This window comes from Pteropus alecto, unplaced genomic scaffold (assembly GCF_000325575.1).
Source record: "Pteropus alecto unplaced genomic scaffold, ASM32557v1 scaffold41, whole genome shotgun sequence".
In the NCBI taxonomy this organism is placed as follows: domain Eukaryota; kingdom Metazoa; phylum Chordata; class Mammalia; order Chiroptera; family Pteropodidae; genus Pteropus; species Pteropus alecto.
Genome location: NW_006430464.1, coordinates 1,384,031 through 1,402,283, shown reverse-complemented (window position 1 = coordinate 1,402,283; position 18,253 = coordinate 1,384,031). Strand labels below are relative to the sequence as shown.

The window sequence follows — 18,253 nt, the reverse complement described above, 5'->3', positions numbered from 1 at the left end:
CTTAATATCGTTAAGATGGCAATACTGTCAAAAATGTTCTACAGATTCAATGCAGCCGCTATGAAAATCCCAGTGACGTGTTTTGCAGAAATAGAAAAATCCATTCTATTTTGAAGAGCCAAAACCATCTTGAAAAAGAAGAACAAAGTTGGAGATCTCACACTTCTTGACTTCAAAACTTATTATAAAATTAATGCAAGCAAAATAGCGTGCTACTGGCATAAAGACAGACAAATGGACCAATAGAACAGAAATGAGAGCCCAGAAATAAACCCTCATGTATGTGGTCAGATGAATTTTGACAAGGGTGCCAAGACCATTCAGCGAGGGAGAGGACAGTCTTTTTAACAAATGGTCCTGGGAAAACAGGATACCTACATGCAAAATAACAGAGTTTGACCTTACCCTGTCCCAAAAATCAACTCGAAAGGAATCAAAGACCTAAATGGAAGAGCTAAAACTTTAAATTCGTAAGATAGGGGAAAAGCTCCACGACACTGGATTTGGCAATAATTTCTTGGGTACGACAGCAAAAGCACAGGCAACAAAAGAACAAATATTTAAATTGGACTACAGCAAAGTTAAAAACTGTGTATCAAAGGACACAATCACCAGAGTGAAAAGAAAACCCACAGGATCGGAGGAAACATTTGCAAATCATTTATCTGATAAGGAGTTAATATTCAGAACTCTTACAACTTAGCGACAACAACAAAATTCAAAGAACTCCATTCAAAAATGGGCCAAGAACTTGAATAGACATTTCCCCAGAAAAGATATACAAATGGCCAATAAGCACATGAAAAGATGTTCCTGGTGGTTGCCAGGAGCCGGGAGGAGGGAGGAATGGGGAGTGAGGAGATTTTGTTTAATGAGTACGGTTTCTGTTTGGGATGATGGAAAGTTCTAGAAATAGTGGTGATGGTTACACAACAGCGTGAGTGTAATTAATGCCACGGAATTGTACACCTGCAATCCCCAAAATAATATTTTGAATAATTTCACTATTCCTGGTTGCTTTATGATGACATATATAATAATATTTGTCAAATATTATTATATATGCAGTTTTAATGTTTACCATCTTTTTAATCATTCGGGACCACACCAATTAGTGTTACCTTATATTTTAATATATTAGTTTTAAACCCATCTTATTTTCTATAGACACACACAAAAAATCTTTGTTTTTCTCTATTTCTTCAGAAGATCTTTAGAATAACTAAATTAAATCCTTTAAAAAATAATTTCATTGGGCTTTTGATTGAATTTGCATGAAAACTACGATGTAATTCGGATAGACCTATCGTCAGCACAGCATTCAGACTAGTTATCCAGAAAAATAATTAGCATTTCACGTATTCAAACTCTTTTAAAAATATATGTGGGCCTTAGGGGTATGGAATTGGATTGCTCATCGTCGCTGGTTCTTGGCACGCTCTATTGTTAAATGTGCCAGTCATTAAGCTATTATCTCCTGGTTTCAAACCGGCTCCCCCACACCTGGCTTTATGAGAATGTGAGGTTGGGGTTCTGAAAACCACACTTCCGCTCCCCCACCGGCTGTGCTCCACACCGCCACTAGGGGGCAGCAGAGGGACTGCAGAATTCTGGAGGAAACAAAAGGGACTCGCCTTTTTCCCCGTTTGCTCCTTGCTTGTTTCCGGTCAGTTTCTGGCTCCCGGCAGCTTCAGCCAACGCAGCTTCTTTCCCCATAGCAACTGGTAAGTCTAGTTTGCAGTTTTTCCAAGTCTTACGCATCCTCAGAGATGCCAGCACCCTTTCACCAGCATGCTTTGCAGTGCCAGGCGGTCCTCTGAGCCCAGGCACACCTGGGCCGTCTGAGCAGTGTCCCCTCCTCATTGTCTGAGTTCCGCCTCCAGCGGGCCCTTTATCCAGGCGTTTAGTTCCAGTAATTCTAAACTTCATTCTTTGTTTTACCTGCCCCAGGGGCGGTAGCTGTTTCCTGTAGTGATTCCCACTATGATACCTGAGGCTTCTCTTTCTGCCTTCTCTGTTAGCTAGTAACCAACCCTTTATACCTAAGCACAGCAGCTCCCCCTTATCTGCCCGGGATAAATTCCAAGACCCCTCGTGAATGCCTCAGACCACGGGTAGTACCTGACTCTGTATATACTATATTTTTTTCCTATACATTCATACCTGTGATAACGTTTAATTTATAAATTAGGCACAGTAAGAGATTAACTAATACTAAAAATAGAACAAATATAACAATATACTGCAACAAAAGGAATGTGAACAGTTTTGGGGGCCATTATTAAGTAAAATAAGGTTACTTGAACACAAGCAGTCGCATCACAGTCGATCTGATAATCTGAAGACGAATTTTCAGTCGAAAGACTAACCTTATAGTCAGCTTTGTTCTGCTTCTGTAGCTATGCTTTCCGCATAGGCCAAAGGGCAGGGTGACCTCAAAATCAACTAAAGACTCTTCCTTCCTGTTGCTTGTTTGGTCTTCATAACAGATGTATTGCCTAAGTTCCTGTTTGAAAAATCTCTTACTCCGTAACTGCCTGTAACCCATAGCAACTCCCATGCTCTGTAACCACCTGAGGGCAAATTAGCCAAGTGGCGCATGCCAAGTGGCCAACTGTAATGGCGCAGATAAGCCCTATAAAAGTAAAGTTGCCCCCGAGCTCGAGGCCCAGATCTTCAGAGCACTAGCTCTTCTGGGCGTAATAAACCTGAGTTCTCCAACTCTCCAAGTGCTGCTTGGTTTCTCGCTGGTCTGATTTTTGCAACATTTCCGCAACATTTCTGGAGGTCTCAGTGAGATTCCAACCATGCGGCCCTTTGAGCCGCCGGACGGGTGGCTTGGCCGGGCCGGGCTGGAGGGGCTCGGAGATGAACGGGGAGGCATGCCACCTGACAATATTCTGGGTTCTCTTTCCGACTGACACTCTGACTCTCTGGACGGCTGAGCCCCAACCGGACTCAAAGGAGGGACGGACCAACTCCTCAGGAATGGCCACAGGATAAGGTATGGCCACAGGATAAGGTAAGGCCCCAGGGCCCAGCGCCCCAGTCAGGTCCCGTTTCCAGACAGAAGAGGAGCTTGATCACCTTCTAAAGTCTTCAGTTAGAAGACAAAGGTCAGGGCCTTCCAAAAAGGCCCCCTGACAATATTCCGGGTTCTCTTTCCAACTGACACTCTGACTCTCTGGATGGCTGAGCCCCAACCGGACTCAAAGGAGGGACGGACCAACTCATCAGGAATGGCCACAGGATAAGGTAAGGCCCCAGGGCTCAGCGCCCCAGTCAGGTCCCGTTTCCAGACGGAAGAGGAGCTTGATCACCTTCTAAAGTCTTCGGTTAGAAGACACAGGTCAGGGTCTTCCCAACAGGGGAAGACAAAGGTCAGGGCCTTCCAAAAAGGGGGGAGGTGGCCATGGTTCCATAGCGTAGCGGTTAGCATGCCTGCTTTACACGCAGAAGGTTCTGGGTTCGTGCCCCAGTGGAGCCACGGTCTATGGCCATGTCACCTTGAACAAGCCTGATGTCTGATCTCGGAACCTAAGCAGGGTCGGGCCTGGTTAGTACGTGGATGGGAGACCACCTAGGAAGACTAGATGCTGTAGGCATAAATAATAATAATAAATAATTAAAAAGGGGGGGCAATGTTTTAACCTCTGGGGTGTGAATTTGTGAGTGAATGAGCATCCTGGCCGATTTGACTCGCTCGGTCAGGTACGGATTTGTGGCTCCACGGCTGGGCACCCATAAAGTCCCCTAAAAGCTAGAGCTTGAGTGGACTCTTCTGCAATTCATTGGTGCACGGCATATGGTCCAGGGTGGCAGTGGACCAGTGTCCGATCATAAGTCACAAAGCTGAGTCCGCTATGGCCAGGCGTCACCTAAGCTCCTTTGGGACGTGGCCAGATCATAAGTCACAAAGCTGAGTCTGCTATGGCCAGGCGTCACCTAAGCTCCTTTGGGACGAGGAGCACCTGAGTGGTCTCCTCTCTGCAGGAGGCACCCACCCTTGTCTGTCTTTGCGTCGCTCACACAGGGTGGCATACACAGAGAGGGAGGACAATTAATTGCTGATTCGGCTTAAGAATTGTCTATCTCCAAATGGCCCTTTTTGACATAGGGGCCCTCTGTCAAATGATTTACTTGAAATTTTAAGGTCCGTTTTCCCCCTCCATGAGCAGCTCCCTGAGGCATTATGAGTGGAGGTTCCTCTAAGCCAAATGTCTTAAACGGTATGTTGAAAAATTTTAAGAAAGGTTTCCTGGGGGATTATGGGGTCAAGTTGACCCCAGGAAAATTTCGTACTCTTTGTGAGCTTGAGTGGTCTGCCTTAGGGGTAGGAGGGGCTTCGGAAGGGACCTTGGACCTCCCCACTGTGAGAACTATGTACCGGGTAGTGACAGGGTCCCCTAGACATCCAGCCCAGTTTCCATACATAGACTCATCGTTGCAAATCCTACTGTAGTGCCTACTTGATCCCGGTTCTGCACAAATAGGCAGAGACAGAGTAAGGTACTTGTGGCCCGATGACTCGGGGAAAGGACAAGAGCCAGCAAGAGCCATCCACCAAGGGGACCTGGAGGAAGAGCCTCTTTTCCCAGCACCGTACATCCCAGCAGCTCCGCCAGTCCCCACACAGCCACATGACCCCCAATTACTGGACAGCCCTCTGCCATCGATGCCTTCGCCGCCCCAGCAGCCTGTGGCCCTCTAGATGCCCCTCCAAGAGACGCGAGGCCCTCTTGAGATTAGTGAAGACAGCACACTCCAGCCGGACTGCCCCGTCATCTTCCGCTGCCAGCCATTCAGCACCGCTGACCTCGTCAGCTGGAAGCAGCACACCCTGCTCTATTCAGAGAAGCCCCAGGCGATGAGTGACCTGCTCCAGTCCATCTTAAATTCATCGGCCTACCTGGGATGACTTAGTGACTCAATTCTAAGGAATATAAAAAGAAGTGACAATATACAACTTGAGAGACTAGGTCATCAAAGGCCCTATTCTCTCTCAGGCTGCTTGCTCTGGGGACAGTTAGCTGCCATGAAAAGCCAAGGCCTCCAGCCAACAGACAGCACGCAACTGAAGCCTCCAAGCGAGAGCCACGTGGGTGGGCCATCCTGGAAGCACAGCCTCTGGCCCCGGTCACGCCTTCAGATGAGCGCAGCCCAGCTGACGTCTTGACCGCAAACTCACGAGGCCCCTGAACCAGAACCATCCAGCTAAGCTACTCCCAGATTCCTGGTCTTCAGAAATTGTGAGATGATATATATTTATTGTTTTAAGCGACTACATTTTGGGGCAATTTTTTTTATACCGCAATAGACAATTTCTCTAGTAAAAAACCACCCTAAAAAAATGTTGGCTGATGAGCCCAAACTGTATCACAGAACCTTATTTCTATCCCTATTTCATTTCCAAAGAGCTGGACCATCAGCAGCATCCCTGGAACCCAGATAGCGTGCTGGCTGGGGACTGAGTCACATCCAGTTTGCTAGCCATCTTTTGATATCATCAAGGAGACAGGATTCATGCCAGCATGAGGGGCCATTTATTGTTCAGGGGTTGGGCCCCCACGTTTTGGGGGAGGTCCCCCACCGCTTCCTCCCCCCATTGTCCCCGTGGACCCCTCAAGTGGCAGGTTGCTGAGCTGATCGTGGAGGGAGCACATCTTCAAGTGTAGATAATCCAGAGTGGCCACCTTCTCCCTGTAAAGACAGAGCGCGGGGAGTGGGTGCTGGTGGCCCCGATGTCACGGAGCTGGAGTGGGGGAGGGGCGGCTCAGGCCCAGTGCCAAAGGCCTCACCCTCCTCCCATGCCCTCAGCCTCCGTCCTCACTCCGGCTTCATTTTGTCCGTCAGCAGCAGGTTCTTGGCCCGCAGGGCTTCGTCTTGGGCCAGCCGAAGGGTGGAGCTCAGGGCCTCTGCCCTGACGTGTTTGGCCAAGGCCTGGCGCTCCAGCTCCTGGGGAGAGGAGTGTGGGCGCGGCTGGGCTTGCCTGACTGGGCTGGGGGTGGAGGGGGAGCTGGATCGCGGAGGGCAAGGGGCAGGGTCCCATGGGACCCGAGTTCCTCCCCCAGGTTATCCCATCATGCCTCCAGCCTGACACTGACCCCACCATCCCACGACGCACTGGCCATCTATGTCCCAGCAAGCACTAAATCAGCGTCTGTCATATTGTGCCCAAATGCCCGTGAACCATCATGCATTGAATATGTGTCTGGGCCCCGGTATCTCATCATGTGACCTTACACATCCCGTAATTCACAAGACGTCACCTCTCCTTATCGGTAGACCAGCACCTGCCACCATAGTAGTCCTTAGTGCTTTGGCTCCCTATATCCCAGAATGCACCAGGCCCCACGTCCTATCATGTCTTAGTCCCATAGTTCTGCCACATCAGTGTCCCATACTGCCTGACTTGTCTGTCTCAAACACCTCAACTTACATCCCATCACACGTTAGGCCAGTATCCCATAATACATTAGGTCTCTACGTTTCAGAATTCACACAGGCCTCAAGTTCCGTCAGCTCTTGGGCTTCAGTCTAGGGTGCAGTACCCCATAGAGGGGTGGGGTTCCATCTCCGGTGATGCACTAGCTTGCTGTGATCTATGTGTGCTGGGTCCTGTCTGACCTCAGTGATGCCATATAATGTGTGGCCTCTTGAGGTCTACTGAAAATCAGGCTTTTAGTCCATGAAGCTGTAGACTGGTGTCTGTCTCCTGTGTCTCATAATGCACCAGATGCAATGTCCCATCATGCTTTGGGCCCAAGTCCTTCACCCAAGGTCGACCTATGACTCACCTACCACCCAACTGCTCACCTGTTTCCCACCCCAATGCATTAGAGCCCAGGGCTCTGCCCTTCCCATCCTGCCACACCCAGCTGTACATTGCGCCTGGAGCTCCCCTCCCCCTGCCCTGACAGAAAAATGGGGCATGGTGGCCCATGATCCCTGGTACCAGAATCTTCTTGTGTAGCCTCTGGCAGCTGGGGCAGGCGGGAGCCAGGCCCCTCTGCTTCACTTCGTCCACTAGTGGGGTCAGCGCTCGCTCCAGCAGCTGCTGCAGGGACTCCGTGGACAACTGCTGCCCCTGGCTGGGGGAAGAGTAGTCACCCGGTGAAGGAGGCCTCGTACCAACTCCATTCCCAGGATGCCCCATGCCTGCCTGCCCGCCCAGCCTCCACCCAGGTCCTGATTCCACTATGCACCCATGCAATCTTCTCACTATGCACTGGGGCCAACCTACAGTGCATCAGATATCTTTTGGTTGCCACCGTGCCTGGGGATTCGGGCACCAGATGGCTCTCAGTTTACCCAAAACTCACGTTTCCCACAGTGCACTAGTTAAGCCTGATCCCACGTTGCACTGGAAGTCCTCCCCCTGCCTAATGTGGACCCAGCGTGGTATCTGTCGACTCTCCAATACATCAAGGTCTCGCCTTCACTTTCCCCACAATGCACGGAGAAACGCAGTCTCCCACCAAGCACCACATCCCAACCTTCCCACAATGCACTAGAAGTCCAGGAGGCTCGAAATGTATCGAGTCTTTCTTGTGTTCCACAAGACACTGAATCCGCCTTGCGGGAGGAAAGAAATGTGGCTCCCATAATGCACCAGGACTGGCCGGTCCTGCCATGCATGCATGCATGGGATGCCGAGTCTCCCACCATGAACCCCTCTCCGTTCTTGCAAATTGCTCATTTCCCTCAATGTTTTGATCCAGAATATACCTGCGGGCCAGGCCTGGGCCCCTTACCTGGCACAACGGGCACAGGAACCTTGGGGGACCCGGTCCAGGTTCATGGAGAAGTCAGACCCTCTTCGAGAGCTCTGAAATTGCCGCCCCAGTTCCTCTAGAATCGGTTTCACCGGGCCCAGCCCCTCCATTTCGCTCCTCAGTGAAGCCACAGACACAGCTGACCGCTCCACCCTGAGGCGGGAGAGTAACCAGTGCTGCGAGGTCGCCTCTCCAGGGCTGTGCCCATGATTAGCACCTTGGTCTCCAGCTCGTCTGCATACTCTACCACGCCCTGTCCCTTTCCGCTCTGATTGGCTGTTCCTTTTGTGTTTTAAGGTCTGGTATGGCCCTCCTTGGTCTCTGATTGGCTTTCGCTATTCCTACTGGGCTCCTCCCTTTGTCCTTTTAAGGTATGGAATAGCTCTTCTCTAATTGGCTCTGCCACCTCAGTTAGGCATGACACGTCCCTCCCTACCCTCTAATTGGAGCTCGTACCTGTCACTCTCTACTCGCGATCGCTCGGCCCCGGCTGATTGGCCCACCCCTTTCCCTCGATGCCCCGCCCTCTCACGGCCCCACCCCCGCGCCTTGGCCCTTACAAGGTGCACAGTTCGTCTGCCCGGCCTCGCAGCTCCTGCAGGCCCCGCGCAGTCTGCGCCTGCTCGCGCTGCGCCCGCTCCCACTGGCCCAGGAAGCCGTCTAGCCTGCCGCCCAGGCCCCCCAGTAGCCGCAGGGCCTCCTGGACCGCCCCCTCCTCCTGATGCCACCGGGCTGTCAGCGATGACACCTCCCTCCTAGAGGGGCAGAGGTAAGGAAGCGGTCAAGGCCCCACCCCATCAAGACCTCGTCCCACCTCGTGGCTCGTGACCCACCCGGTCCCCAAGTTCTGGTGTCCTGTTTAGTTTTTGGAATCCTCCCATAACCTCTATCCGCTTATTAGATATGGCCCTTCCCTCGTCCTGCCCCCCAGCTCCACATCAGCTCCTCAAGACTGCCTCCTCAAAGCACCCTCACCCCGATCCCTTGCCTTTGCAGCCTCCAAGGATCCCCCTCTAAAAAAAAACCTGCCTCAGTTTCTCCAGACTTCCCTTCCGCCAGCCTTGTACTCAAAAACTCAGTTCTTCGGAGTCCCTGTCCTGCCAGGTCGCCACCCCCAGAGCACACTCTACTCCCTAGGACCTGTCCCCTAAGATCTTCCAGGCTTCACCCCCGGATCCCGCTCACCTCAGCTCCTCAAGGCCGGCGGAGACCTTCTGCAACTCCTGCTCGCTCACGATGGGGCTCTCCCCTGATCGGGGCCCCATTCCCCAGCCGCCTATGGCCAGGCCTCGTGGTCGCGGGGGCTCGTCGGGGCTCCCAGGAGGGCCGGAGCAGCCTGGGGGCTGGGCAGCCGGGAAGAGGCCCTGCCGGGAGAGACCGGCCTCAAGCTTCTGCTCCAGCTCGTGCAGCTCGGCCTCTTGCCTCCGAGGCGTCTCGTCCTGCAGCTGCTGCTGGAGGTAGCGCAGCTTCTCCTGGGACACGGAAGGAGGGCAGCGTCACTGGGGCCAGCCCCTCGCCTCCCATGCCCACCTTTATCCTCAAATCCAGCCAATGAATCTCCCAGATTGGAAAGTAAATGAACATGGGGCTGGGGGATTGGGAAGTCCAGTGGAAGTAAATGGACTCCTAACTTGCTGTTCCCGGGGACGTTCGTCCCGTTTGAAGCCGAGCTGGAGTCCAACTCACTTTAACCTCCTGCTGGCTGCCTCCCTGTCTCTGTCCAGCCCTCCACCCCAGCCTGATCCTTCAGAGTATCAAAGGAAGAACTACTGAGGCTTTTCCCACGTTTCACTGGGAAATAAGTGGGCGGGATGGGCGTTCCCACTCAAGATCCGACACAGGTCTCTCTCTCGCACCTGAATATGTCTGTGCACGGAGAAGTGTGACCGTGAACACACAGGGGCGGTGTGAGGGTGGCAGCGGCAGGGCGCGAAGTTGCACCTGGAGTCTACCTCAAGAACCTCAAGCCCCCGATCCCCTCACCAAACCCTGGGACCCCCCACCCGCACCCTCATACCTCCAGCAGGGCCGAGTTCTGCTTCAGGACGTTGGTTTTTATCTCAGCATCTTCCACCGACCGGGTCACCTTCCGGCAGTTCTCCTGGGTCAGGACACCAGGGCGGGGGCCCTGCCTTCCCATTCCAGTCCCGCCTCCCAGCCCTTCCCCCGTTTCCACACGGGCTCTGACGCGGCATGGAGACACGCCGGCTTCTCCCCCAGCGTTTGCCCTGCGCTTCGTGGTCTGCCCATGGGACCCGGGCGGGGTCCCTTGGTGAAAGGGATGGCTTCCCCCTTCAACCTCTCCGTGCTACGTTTCCACTTCCTCCCACCTCCTGCTCCGTGCCCCCCTCTTCCTACGTCCACTCCCTTGGCCCAGGCCACTCCGGCCCCTCAACGACTCACCTTGAGCTGGCTACAGTACCCTTCCAGTTCTTCCGCCTCCTGCCTCCTCCTCTCCAGATTCTCGCTCAGCACAGAACACTCACTCTGGAGCATGGAAGAGACGAGGGGTTAGCCGGGGCCTCAGGGGGACACCCCACGGGGAGGAGAGGCTGGACCTGGGAAGTTTGCTTTTCCTTCTCAGCCTCTACCTCCCCAGCTGGGCTGTGGGAGCGATGATGTGGTGAGTTGGAGGCGGGCTCTAAGAGGGCAGGGTAGCCATGGAGGAAGGGAGGTGTTGGGGGGGCGGGGAGTTCTCACACCTGCAGCGTCTGCACGTGCTGATTCACCCGGGTGGTCTTTTCCTTCAGGCTGGTGATAGAGTCTTTGGCGCGGACCAGTCCACTGTTGACCCCACTCTGGGGAAGGATGGGAGACAGGGAGGTCATGGGTGTGTGGGCGCAACCCGAAGGAAAACTCTAGACCTGAGCAGAGGGGGGGAAGAGGGGGGCTCGCTTCACACCTTGATCCTGTCCTGGGGTGGCACTTTGGGCCAGGGCCGCACCTCTCTGATCCCTGCACCATAAAATCAGGGGTGGATGTGATTTCTGCTTGGCAGATGGGAAGAAAAATAAGTTGGACCAGGAGGGAGTCGGGGACGGGGGGAGCACTCAGACATGGCGGTGGGGCGGGAAGGGCACGTGGATAGAGAAACAGGCTCAACCAAACAGTCCACAGACATAAATAAGATAGACTTAAAACACATGCACTGTCTTTCCAGGCACTGGAGAATTCTAAAGATCGGCCACTTTTCAGACACAAGCATTCACTGTGCACCAGGCCAAGCTCTTACATCCATTTTCTCTTTTATTCCTCTCAGCCATACCTCCGAGGCGATTCGGCCCATTCCGCAAGGGAGGCGAATGAAGCTCAGAAAGTCTCTTGTCCTCCCAGGTACACAGTACCTGAGGTGGCCTTGTCAGAATTTAAACCCAGAGTCTTTGATTTAAACCAGGGCACCGTGTGGCCTCTGATCATCGCTACCTATTATCATTATAAAATCCTTTGTGATTCCTGCCAGGACCGGCTCAGGAGCGATGCATGTGGCAGGATCCGCTCTCAGCTCTTGCACATTTATAGAAGATGTAGCCTAGCACGTGACCTCCCAGCCAAAGGCCACATTTCACAGGCTCCCTTGCAGCCACGTGTGACCATGGGGCTGTTCTGGCCATTGGAATGTGAGTGAGAATAATGTAGACAGTTTCCGAGGCATACTTTTTATAAAGGAAAAGAAGGAAAACGTCTCCACTTCTTTCTCCCTACTGGCTGGAATGCAAAGTTGATGGCTAAAGCCATGGCAGCCATCTCGGACCATGAGACGAAAGATAGAACGAGACAGAAGAAGCCTGAATCCCAACTCTGCGGAGCCTCCATATGTAATTCCAACCACTTACGAAGACTTTTATACACAGAGGTAACATTTTTCCATCTTGTTTAAGCCATGCTGTTTTGTATTTTTTTGTCACAGCAGCCAAACTTGTGACTTCATAGCTGAGTCACCAGGACACAGGAGCCTGTGACCTGCTGCATTTAAAAGAGCAGACCTGCTCTACTTGTTGAGGCTTTTTATGTGAGAAATAAACCATCCTGCTTAAACTGGTTATTTTGGTTTCTTTCAGTTCTAGAACTAATACACAAAGAGCAAAGAGAACGAGTTTCTTCTATTCTGGTATGGGACAACATCCTATTTCTTGCGTAATTGCTTTGGAGAACAAGTGTGATTAAAAACATCGCATTAAGGTGACATCAGCAAAGTGGCGGAATCGGGAACCCCCGAATCCCACACTTCCCTAAAAACAATGAAGAAAACTGGCAAAAGCAGTTAAGAGTCAAGCCACTGAGAAGATATAACAATTATAAATATATATGCACCTAACATAACTTCAAAACACACGAAGCAAGAACTGACCTAATTGAAGAGAGAAATTGGCAATTCCATAGTAATCATTGGATATTTTAATACTTCGCTTTCGATGATGGATAGAACAACTAGAGAGAAGATCAAGGAGGTAGAAAATGTGAACACTGTGATCCAATGAGACCTAAGACATCTGTAGAACACTCCACGTAACAAGGGCAGAATACACATTCTTCTCAGGTGCATATGAAATGTTCTCAAAACGAGTCTCCATACATTTAAAAGGATTAAAGTGATACAAAGTATGTTTTCTGATCTTGATGACCTCAGTAGAATTAACTTAGAAATCAATAGGAAAAAAAAATTAGGGAAATTCACAAATAGATGGAAATTAAACGACACACTCAAACAACCAACGGTTGGAAAAAGAAATCATAATGGAAATTAAAAAAATACTTTGCGATGCAGGAAAATGAAAACACAACATACCCAAACCTATGGGATACAGGGAAAGCAATACTTTGGGGGAAATTTAGTGTCCTAAACACTCTACATCGAAAAAGAACTCAGAATTAATAACCTAAACTTCCACCTTAAGAAACTAGTAAAAGAATAGCATACTAAACCCAGAGCTAGTAGAAGGAAGGAAATGGTAAAGATTGGAATGGTAAAAAAATGAAATAGAGGCTAGAAAAATAGTAGATACAATCAACAAAACGAGAAGTGGTTTTTTTGAAAAGATCATCAAAATCGAAAAATCTTTAGCTAGACTGACCACAAAAATGAGAGAGAAAACTTAAATTAGTAAAACCAGGAAGAGGGGACTTTACTACCAAGCTTACAGAAAGAGGATGTTAAGGGAATGCTTTGAACTGCTGTATGCCAACACGTTCGATAACCTAGATGAAATGGAAAACTTCTTAGGAAAACTCAAACTACCAAAACTGATTCGAGAACTAGGGCATCTGAATAGATCCATAACAAGTAAAGAGACTGAGTCAGTAATTAAAAAAAAAAAAATCTTCGAACAAAGGAAAGCCCAGTATCAGAATGCTTCACTGGTTAATTATACCGATCATTTAAAAAAGCATCGCTACGAATCTAACTCAAAATTTCCCCAAAAATAGAAGAGTAAGGGACAGTTCCTAACTCGTTCCACGAAGCCAGTATGACTCTGATACCAAAACCAAAGACATCACAAGAAAATAAAACTACAGATCAATATCCCTTCTGAAGACAGTCACAAAACCTTTGACAAAATCCTAACAAAACAAATCTAGCAGCATATAAAAAAGGATTATATACCATAACCAAGTAGGATTTATCCCCGGAATGCAAGATTGGTTCGACCTACAAATTAATGTAGTAAATCGTATAATGGAATAAAAGAAAAAAAAAATGATCACGTCAATTGAGAAAAAGCATTTAACAAAATCCAACACCCTTTTATGATAACACTTTCAACAAACTAGAAATAGGAGGGAACTTCCTCATCCCAATGACAGATATCTACAAAAAACTCCACAAAACCACGGTGGTTTCAAACATGCCCATGAGTTTGTAGATGCTCCTTTAAGACATGAACCTTAGTCCCCTCACCTGCCTGTTGGCTGTGTACTTAGTGGTACATAGCTAGTAACTAGAATAAGGCAGAAGTGATGGTATGTGACTTAAGAGAGTAGTTCATAAAAGGAACTATGGCTTCTTGTCTCTCTCTCACTCTATGGAATGATAGCCGCCATGTCTTAAGCAGTCTCTGAGGTGACCAGAGACTGAGTGCGCCATCTTGGAATGACGACCCCCAGCCCCCGTCAAGCCGTCAGATGACTGCAGCCCCTGCCCAAATCAGGAGGAATCCCAAGCCAGAACTAGCCGGCTAAGCCACTCCAGGCTTGTGGTTGGAAGTTTTGGGAAAATTTGTTTCGCAGCGATAGCTAACCGATACACAAATTGATCTTTTAAAACTGAAGACCCTGAAGGTCTTGAGTTTCCTATGGGTAGCTGTCCTGGGAAACTAGGAAGCAAGTCCTGAGGTCAGCTCAGTTCTCCGACTTACTACCTGTGGGACCTCAGGGAGGGGACTTCACCTCCTTCTGTCTGTTTCCCTACCTGTAAAATGGAGGTGGGAGTATAGCTACCTGCGCAGGGCTGCTATTGGAAGGAACACAGGCTGGACCAGAAAGTCCCCTGGTCAATATTTCTTTGAAATAAGGGCAGCTGGGTTCCCTGGAGGTGAGTTTTAGCTTCACTGAGCACTGAAGAGGGGAGTGGCGAAGGCAAAGCCCGTCATCCTTGCCTGAGAAATGAATAGCGTGACGGGGGGGTGGGCAGAGACCTGGGACAAAGTCCTCCTCGGCCACCCACATCATTACAATTTGGTAGTCCAATTTCCCGCTCCAAGCCCACCTCGGTTCCCTTTCTCATAAAATGCGAATGTTGATACTTGGCTCAGAGGGCAGTAGGAACGGTCAAGAGGTAGTCAGTAAGCCGAGCCCAGGGATTAGTGTCGGCATCGTTGACAAATAAGGACAATGGGGTGGGATCTACCAGGAAGAGACTTAGAACCAAAACCTCTCAGCAGCCTCGATGATAAGTCTGTGGACAACAATCTCCCACTGTGTCTGTCCAATCCGGAATTTGCCGCTCTCTCTAGCAGGATCTCTATGCCCCTTGGTTCTCTAACCTCTTTGTCCAGTTGTCTGTCTCGCCTCTCTCTGCAGCTCTCTCTCCTGATGTAGCTGAGAGTGCCAGGATGTGATCTTACTGCCCACCTCCCCATTGACCCCGAGCCGTTGGCCGTCATTACTTCTCCCGTTTCACAGAGAAGGAACCAGAGGCCCCGTAGAGACGGATGCCCCCCGCCCGCCCCAGAGCGAGCTGGCGGCTGCGTCAGGCCTTGATCCTGGCGGTCCAGGGCTCTTTTTCAGGCATCACGATCCACTGGGGGACATGACTCAGACACAGCTCGTGGGAGGCAGACCTCTGCAAGCGCCGCCTGAGTAATGTTCACTGGGGGGGGGGAGGGAAGAAGCTGTTCTGGCTGGGGGAGGGGTCGTCTCCGGGCCATCTTTCTCGCTGGGATCTGCCTGTCCCGTTCCCTTCTCCCCATCTGGTTCTCCTACCCTGGACCCTTGCCCAGCCTCCTCTTGAGCCTCCAGTCTCTACCCTTCAAATGTCTCCTACCCAGGAGTCTTTGCGGGGGAGAAGGGACTTTTGCTTTAATGTCAGTCCCGCTAGGCTTCCGGTGCTGGCCCCGCTTCTTACAAGCCGCAGAGGTCACGCTGTCCCTCTAGACCTCAGTTATGTTCCTTTTCATCATTAAATTGGTAGCGACGCCGCTTCCCTTACAGAACTTCTGAGAGAGGAAGACGAGGTCCCCGCCCTAGGGATGTGGCACAGAGCCTGGCACGTGGTAGGCGCTCCGTGGATGGGAATGGGGCCAATAGCCCAAGTCGCTCCTCTCTCTCCCTGGCCCATGGACTCTCGACGGCCCCACTGCCCTCCGGAGAGTCCCCGTGTGTCTCGGCCTGTGTGGCCTGTGCCCTGCCCCTCTCCAGCCTCGTCTGTCTCACGTCCCACACCCGGCCACGAGGAGCAACCTGTAGTTATTCTTCTCATCTGCCCCCGTCCCTTTGCACATGTCATTCCAGCTGGCTGCAACGCCCTTCCCTGCCTTCCTCCTGGGGAACGCCTTCCTTGTCTTTGGGTTTGCCTTTTCTGCAAAGTCTTCCTTGACCATGGCCGGCTGGGCCTCCGCAGTGACTTCACTGCCCGCATCGATGCAGAGAGCCCCCCCCCCGCCGCCCCGCCGCCGTCCCCCGCCGACTCCTAAGCCCGGCTATCCTGCCTACAAGCTGTGTGACCTTAGGGGATGCTCTGAAACCTTTTCGGACCTCAGTATCTTCATCTGCGGAATGGGGGTGACTCATAATAACAAGCAACACTTTCTCCGTACGTCTAGCTGGCTTTCGTGCTAAGCGTTTCACATGAATGAACTGCACTTGTCATGGCAACCTCGTGACGTGAGTACGGTTATACCCAGGGCTCTGTCTTGGGGACTGCTGGATTTCTTGCTCCTAGACCAGTGCCTGGCACATCGTAGGCATTTAAGGAACACAAATGAGGAAGTTGAGGTTCCCGGGACACAGCAAGTGCTCAGGAAACGCTAGTGCGTCTTATTAGCATCGTTATGACTGCGGTTGTTGTTAGTGTAGTTCACGGTGTCCACATCCAGCCCGGATCGGGGCCTGGCCGGGGAGAAGCCTGGCAGGGGACGGGGTTGGCAGGGGGAGTTAAAGGACCAAGCTATAGTCCTCTGTGCTTCAGTCAGGAATTCTCTAAGTTCCCCTAGATCTTGCTCTCCTCCCATCGTTGCCCCAGATTCTTAGGTGAGCCCCTTAGCGAACTCCTACTCATCCGTCAAAGCCCAGTTCCCACATTGCCTCCTCCAGAAAGCCTTCCCTGATACCCCCCTCCGCAGCCTGATTTGAGGGCCCTTTTTCTGTGATCACTGGTGTTATCTCTATTACGGATTTTATCGCCCCAATCTGTGCCTGTTGTCCCCACCAGACCGAGAGCTTCCCCAGGGCTTGGACCTGGCCTGACTCCTCTCTGTGACCCCAGACTCACGCAGGACATTGGGAAGTGACTGAATGAACTAAAGACCAGCTCCCTGGCAGCAGGCATCACTCAGCAAGGATGGACAGATTCACAGCTGGCTGTTACAGGAGGAGGAGGCAGTTCATCTTGGCTCTGAAGAGTGACAGAACCAAGAAGAACCCCCTACTCCCCAGTATTTGCCTACCCTCAGGATCAGGACCATCTTCCCTGGCCAGGGGCCCCTCACCAGTATTTCCGTGATGTCTGGGTCATCCGGAGCCCAGGGTGGAGTGGGGGACGCAGGGGGAACAGGCAGTGCCAGTGGGCCTCTGTCATCCGTGGTGGAGTCTGTCCCCGAGGAGTCGGTGGGCTCCATGGCAGCCAGGTTGAGCAGGGACACATTGGTGCAAGCCGAGGACCGCTTGAGATTCAGGCACCAGTGCATTGGCTCATGGGACATGCGAGGCTCCACCCTGGGGAGGAGAGCCGGGCAGGAGGGTCAACATGTGGCCTCGGTGGGGGTGCGGCCCTCCCGCCTCCGCCCCCAGCTCTCCCTGACTCCAACCTGACCTCTCTCTTCTTCCCTTTAACGCCCCTCCTCCCTCCGTCTCCGCTCTCTCCTTCTTCTCTACCTCTCATTCCTCCTTCCCCAGGCCCTCTGGCCTCCTCTTCCTCCTCCTCTCCTCCCCTTCCCCTTCCTCCAGCACCCACGGTGGGACTCGCACGCTGTCGGACGCAGTGCTGGGCGCTAGGAGGACCGTCCCCGACAGGGTGCGACAAACCCACCCGTGGAACGACACAGCCTTCTTTTTCTTCGCGATCCCCTTGACTGGGCTGGTCACCCCCCCAGGAACCTCGGGGACCAGCTGGGAGCGGCTCTCGATCCCCGCAGGGGGGTCCCCAGCCTCATGGATCTCTTTGGACTGCCAGATCGTCTTCACCACCACGCTCGCCATGGCGTGTGGGGGCCCTGCTCCCAGGGGCTCCTTCCTCTGAGACTACTCTGACCACTGACCCTCAAAGTCTCTGTCCCTGCAAGCCTGCCTCATAAAGGACCTAACCACTGGGCCTCATTAAGGGGGGGAACGGGGGCAGAGGGAGGTGCCGGCTCAGCTGTTCCCCCGGGGGGCTTAGCGAACCCTTCTTGTCCAGGATTCTGTTTCTACCCCGATGTGTCCTTCTGCTTCATTCTAGTCCAGAACTTACAATGGACAGGCCCATTGGTTCTGGAGTTATTAATTCTCAGTTCTGGGGAGGAGCCCAACTTCCCTCTCCCTGATACTAACAGGGGTGTCACCCAGCCCCCCACATTCATACTTGATTCTTCACGCGTACCCCGGACTCGAACTTGGCACTTTCCCGGGATCTGGGAGATGGTGGCGAATGAGGGTGGAGCCCCGGCCCTGAAGGATCTTACATTCTGTAGGGGGCTGGGAGGGGGCCGGCAGGCAATAGGCAGAAACACACAAAAAATACCAGATGTCGGTAAGCGGTATAAAGAGAATCAGAACCAGGTGTGAGCATTTGTCAAAGCTCATCGATTTACACTAATCCCCGGTGCACAAATTTGTGTTTGAATTTC

At 51.8% G+C, this 18,253-nt stretch overlaps 1 protein-coding gene and 1 long non-coding RNA gene across 2 annotated transcripts; one reads left to right on the top strand and one right to left on the bottom strand.

Annotated features, from left to right (window-relative positions):
- Positions 1-5,524: 5,524 nt before the first annotated feature.
- Positions 5,525-17,640, bottom strand: TSKS (testis specific serine kinase substrate). The gene is made up of 11 exons (XM_006905017.2): positions 17,458-17,640; positions 16,919-17,144; positions 10,478-10,573; positions 10,179-10,262; positions 9,793-9,876; positions 8,961-9,247; positions 8,336-8,530; positions 7,755-7,928; positions 6,956-7,091; positions 5,831-5,955; positions 5,525-5,700 (listed from the first exon to the last, which is right to left on the bottom strand). Exons 1-11 carry the CDS (start codon positions 17,625-17,627, stop codon positions 5,544-5,546), a joined length of 1,734 nt encoding a protein of 577 aa, XP_006905079.1. The 5' UTR covers positions 17,628-17,640; the 3' UTR covers positions 5,525-5,543.
- Positions 9,187-11,817, top strand: LOC112481561. Its single transcript, XR_003046927.1, has 2 exons — positions 9,187-9,232; positions 11,035-11,817. It is a non-coding gene; the product is annotated as an uncharacterized LOC112481561 (long non-coding RNA).
- Positions 17,641-18,253: the final 613 nt, after the last annotated feature.

Coding starts and splice junctions, on each gene's coding strand:
- TSKS (XM_006905017.2), bottom strand. CDS start 17,627: ATGGCGAGCGTGGTGGTGAAGACGATCTGGCAGTCCAAAGAGATCCAT. Junction 8,531..8,960: donor GCCGGCCTTGAGGAGCTGAG/GTGAGCGGGATC, acceptor CTGCCCCTCTAG/GAGGGAGGTGTCATCGCTGA. Junction 5,956..6,955: donor GGCTACACAAGAAGATTCTG/GTACCAGGGATC, acceptor TCCTCTCCCCAG/GAGCTGGAGCGCCAGGCCTT.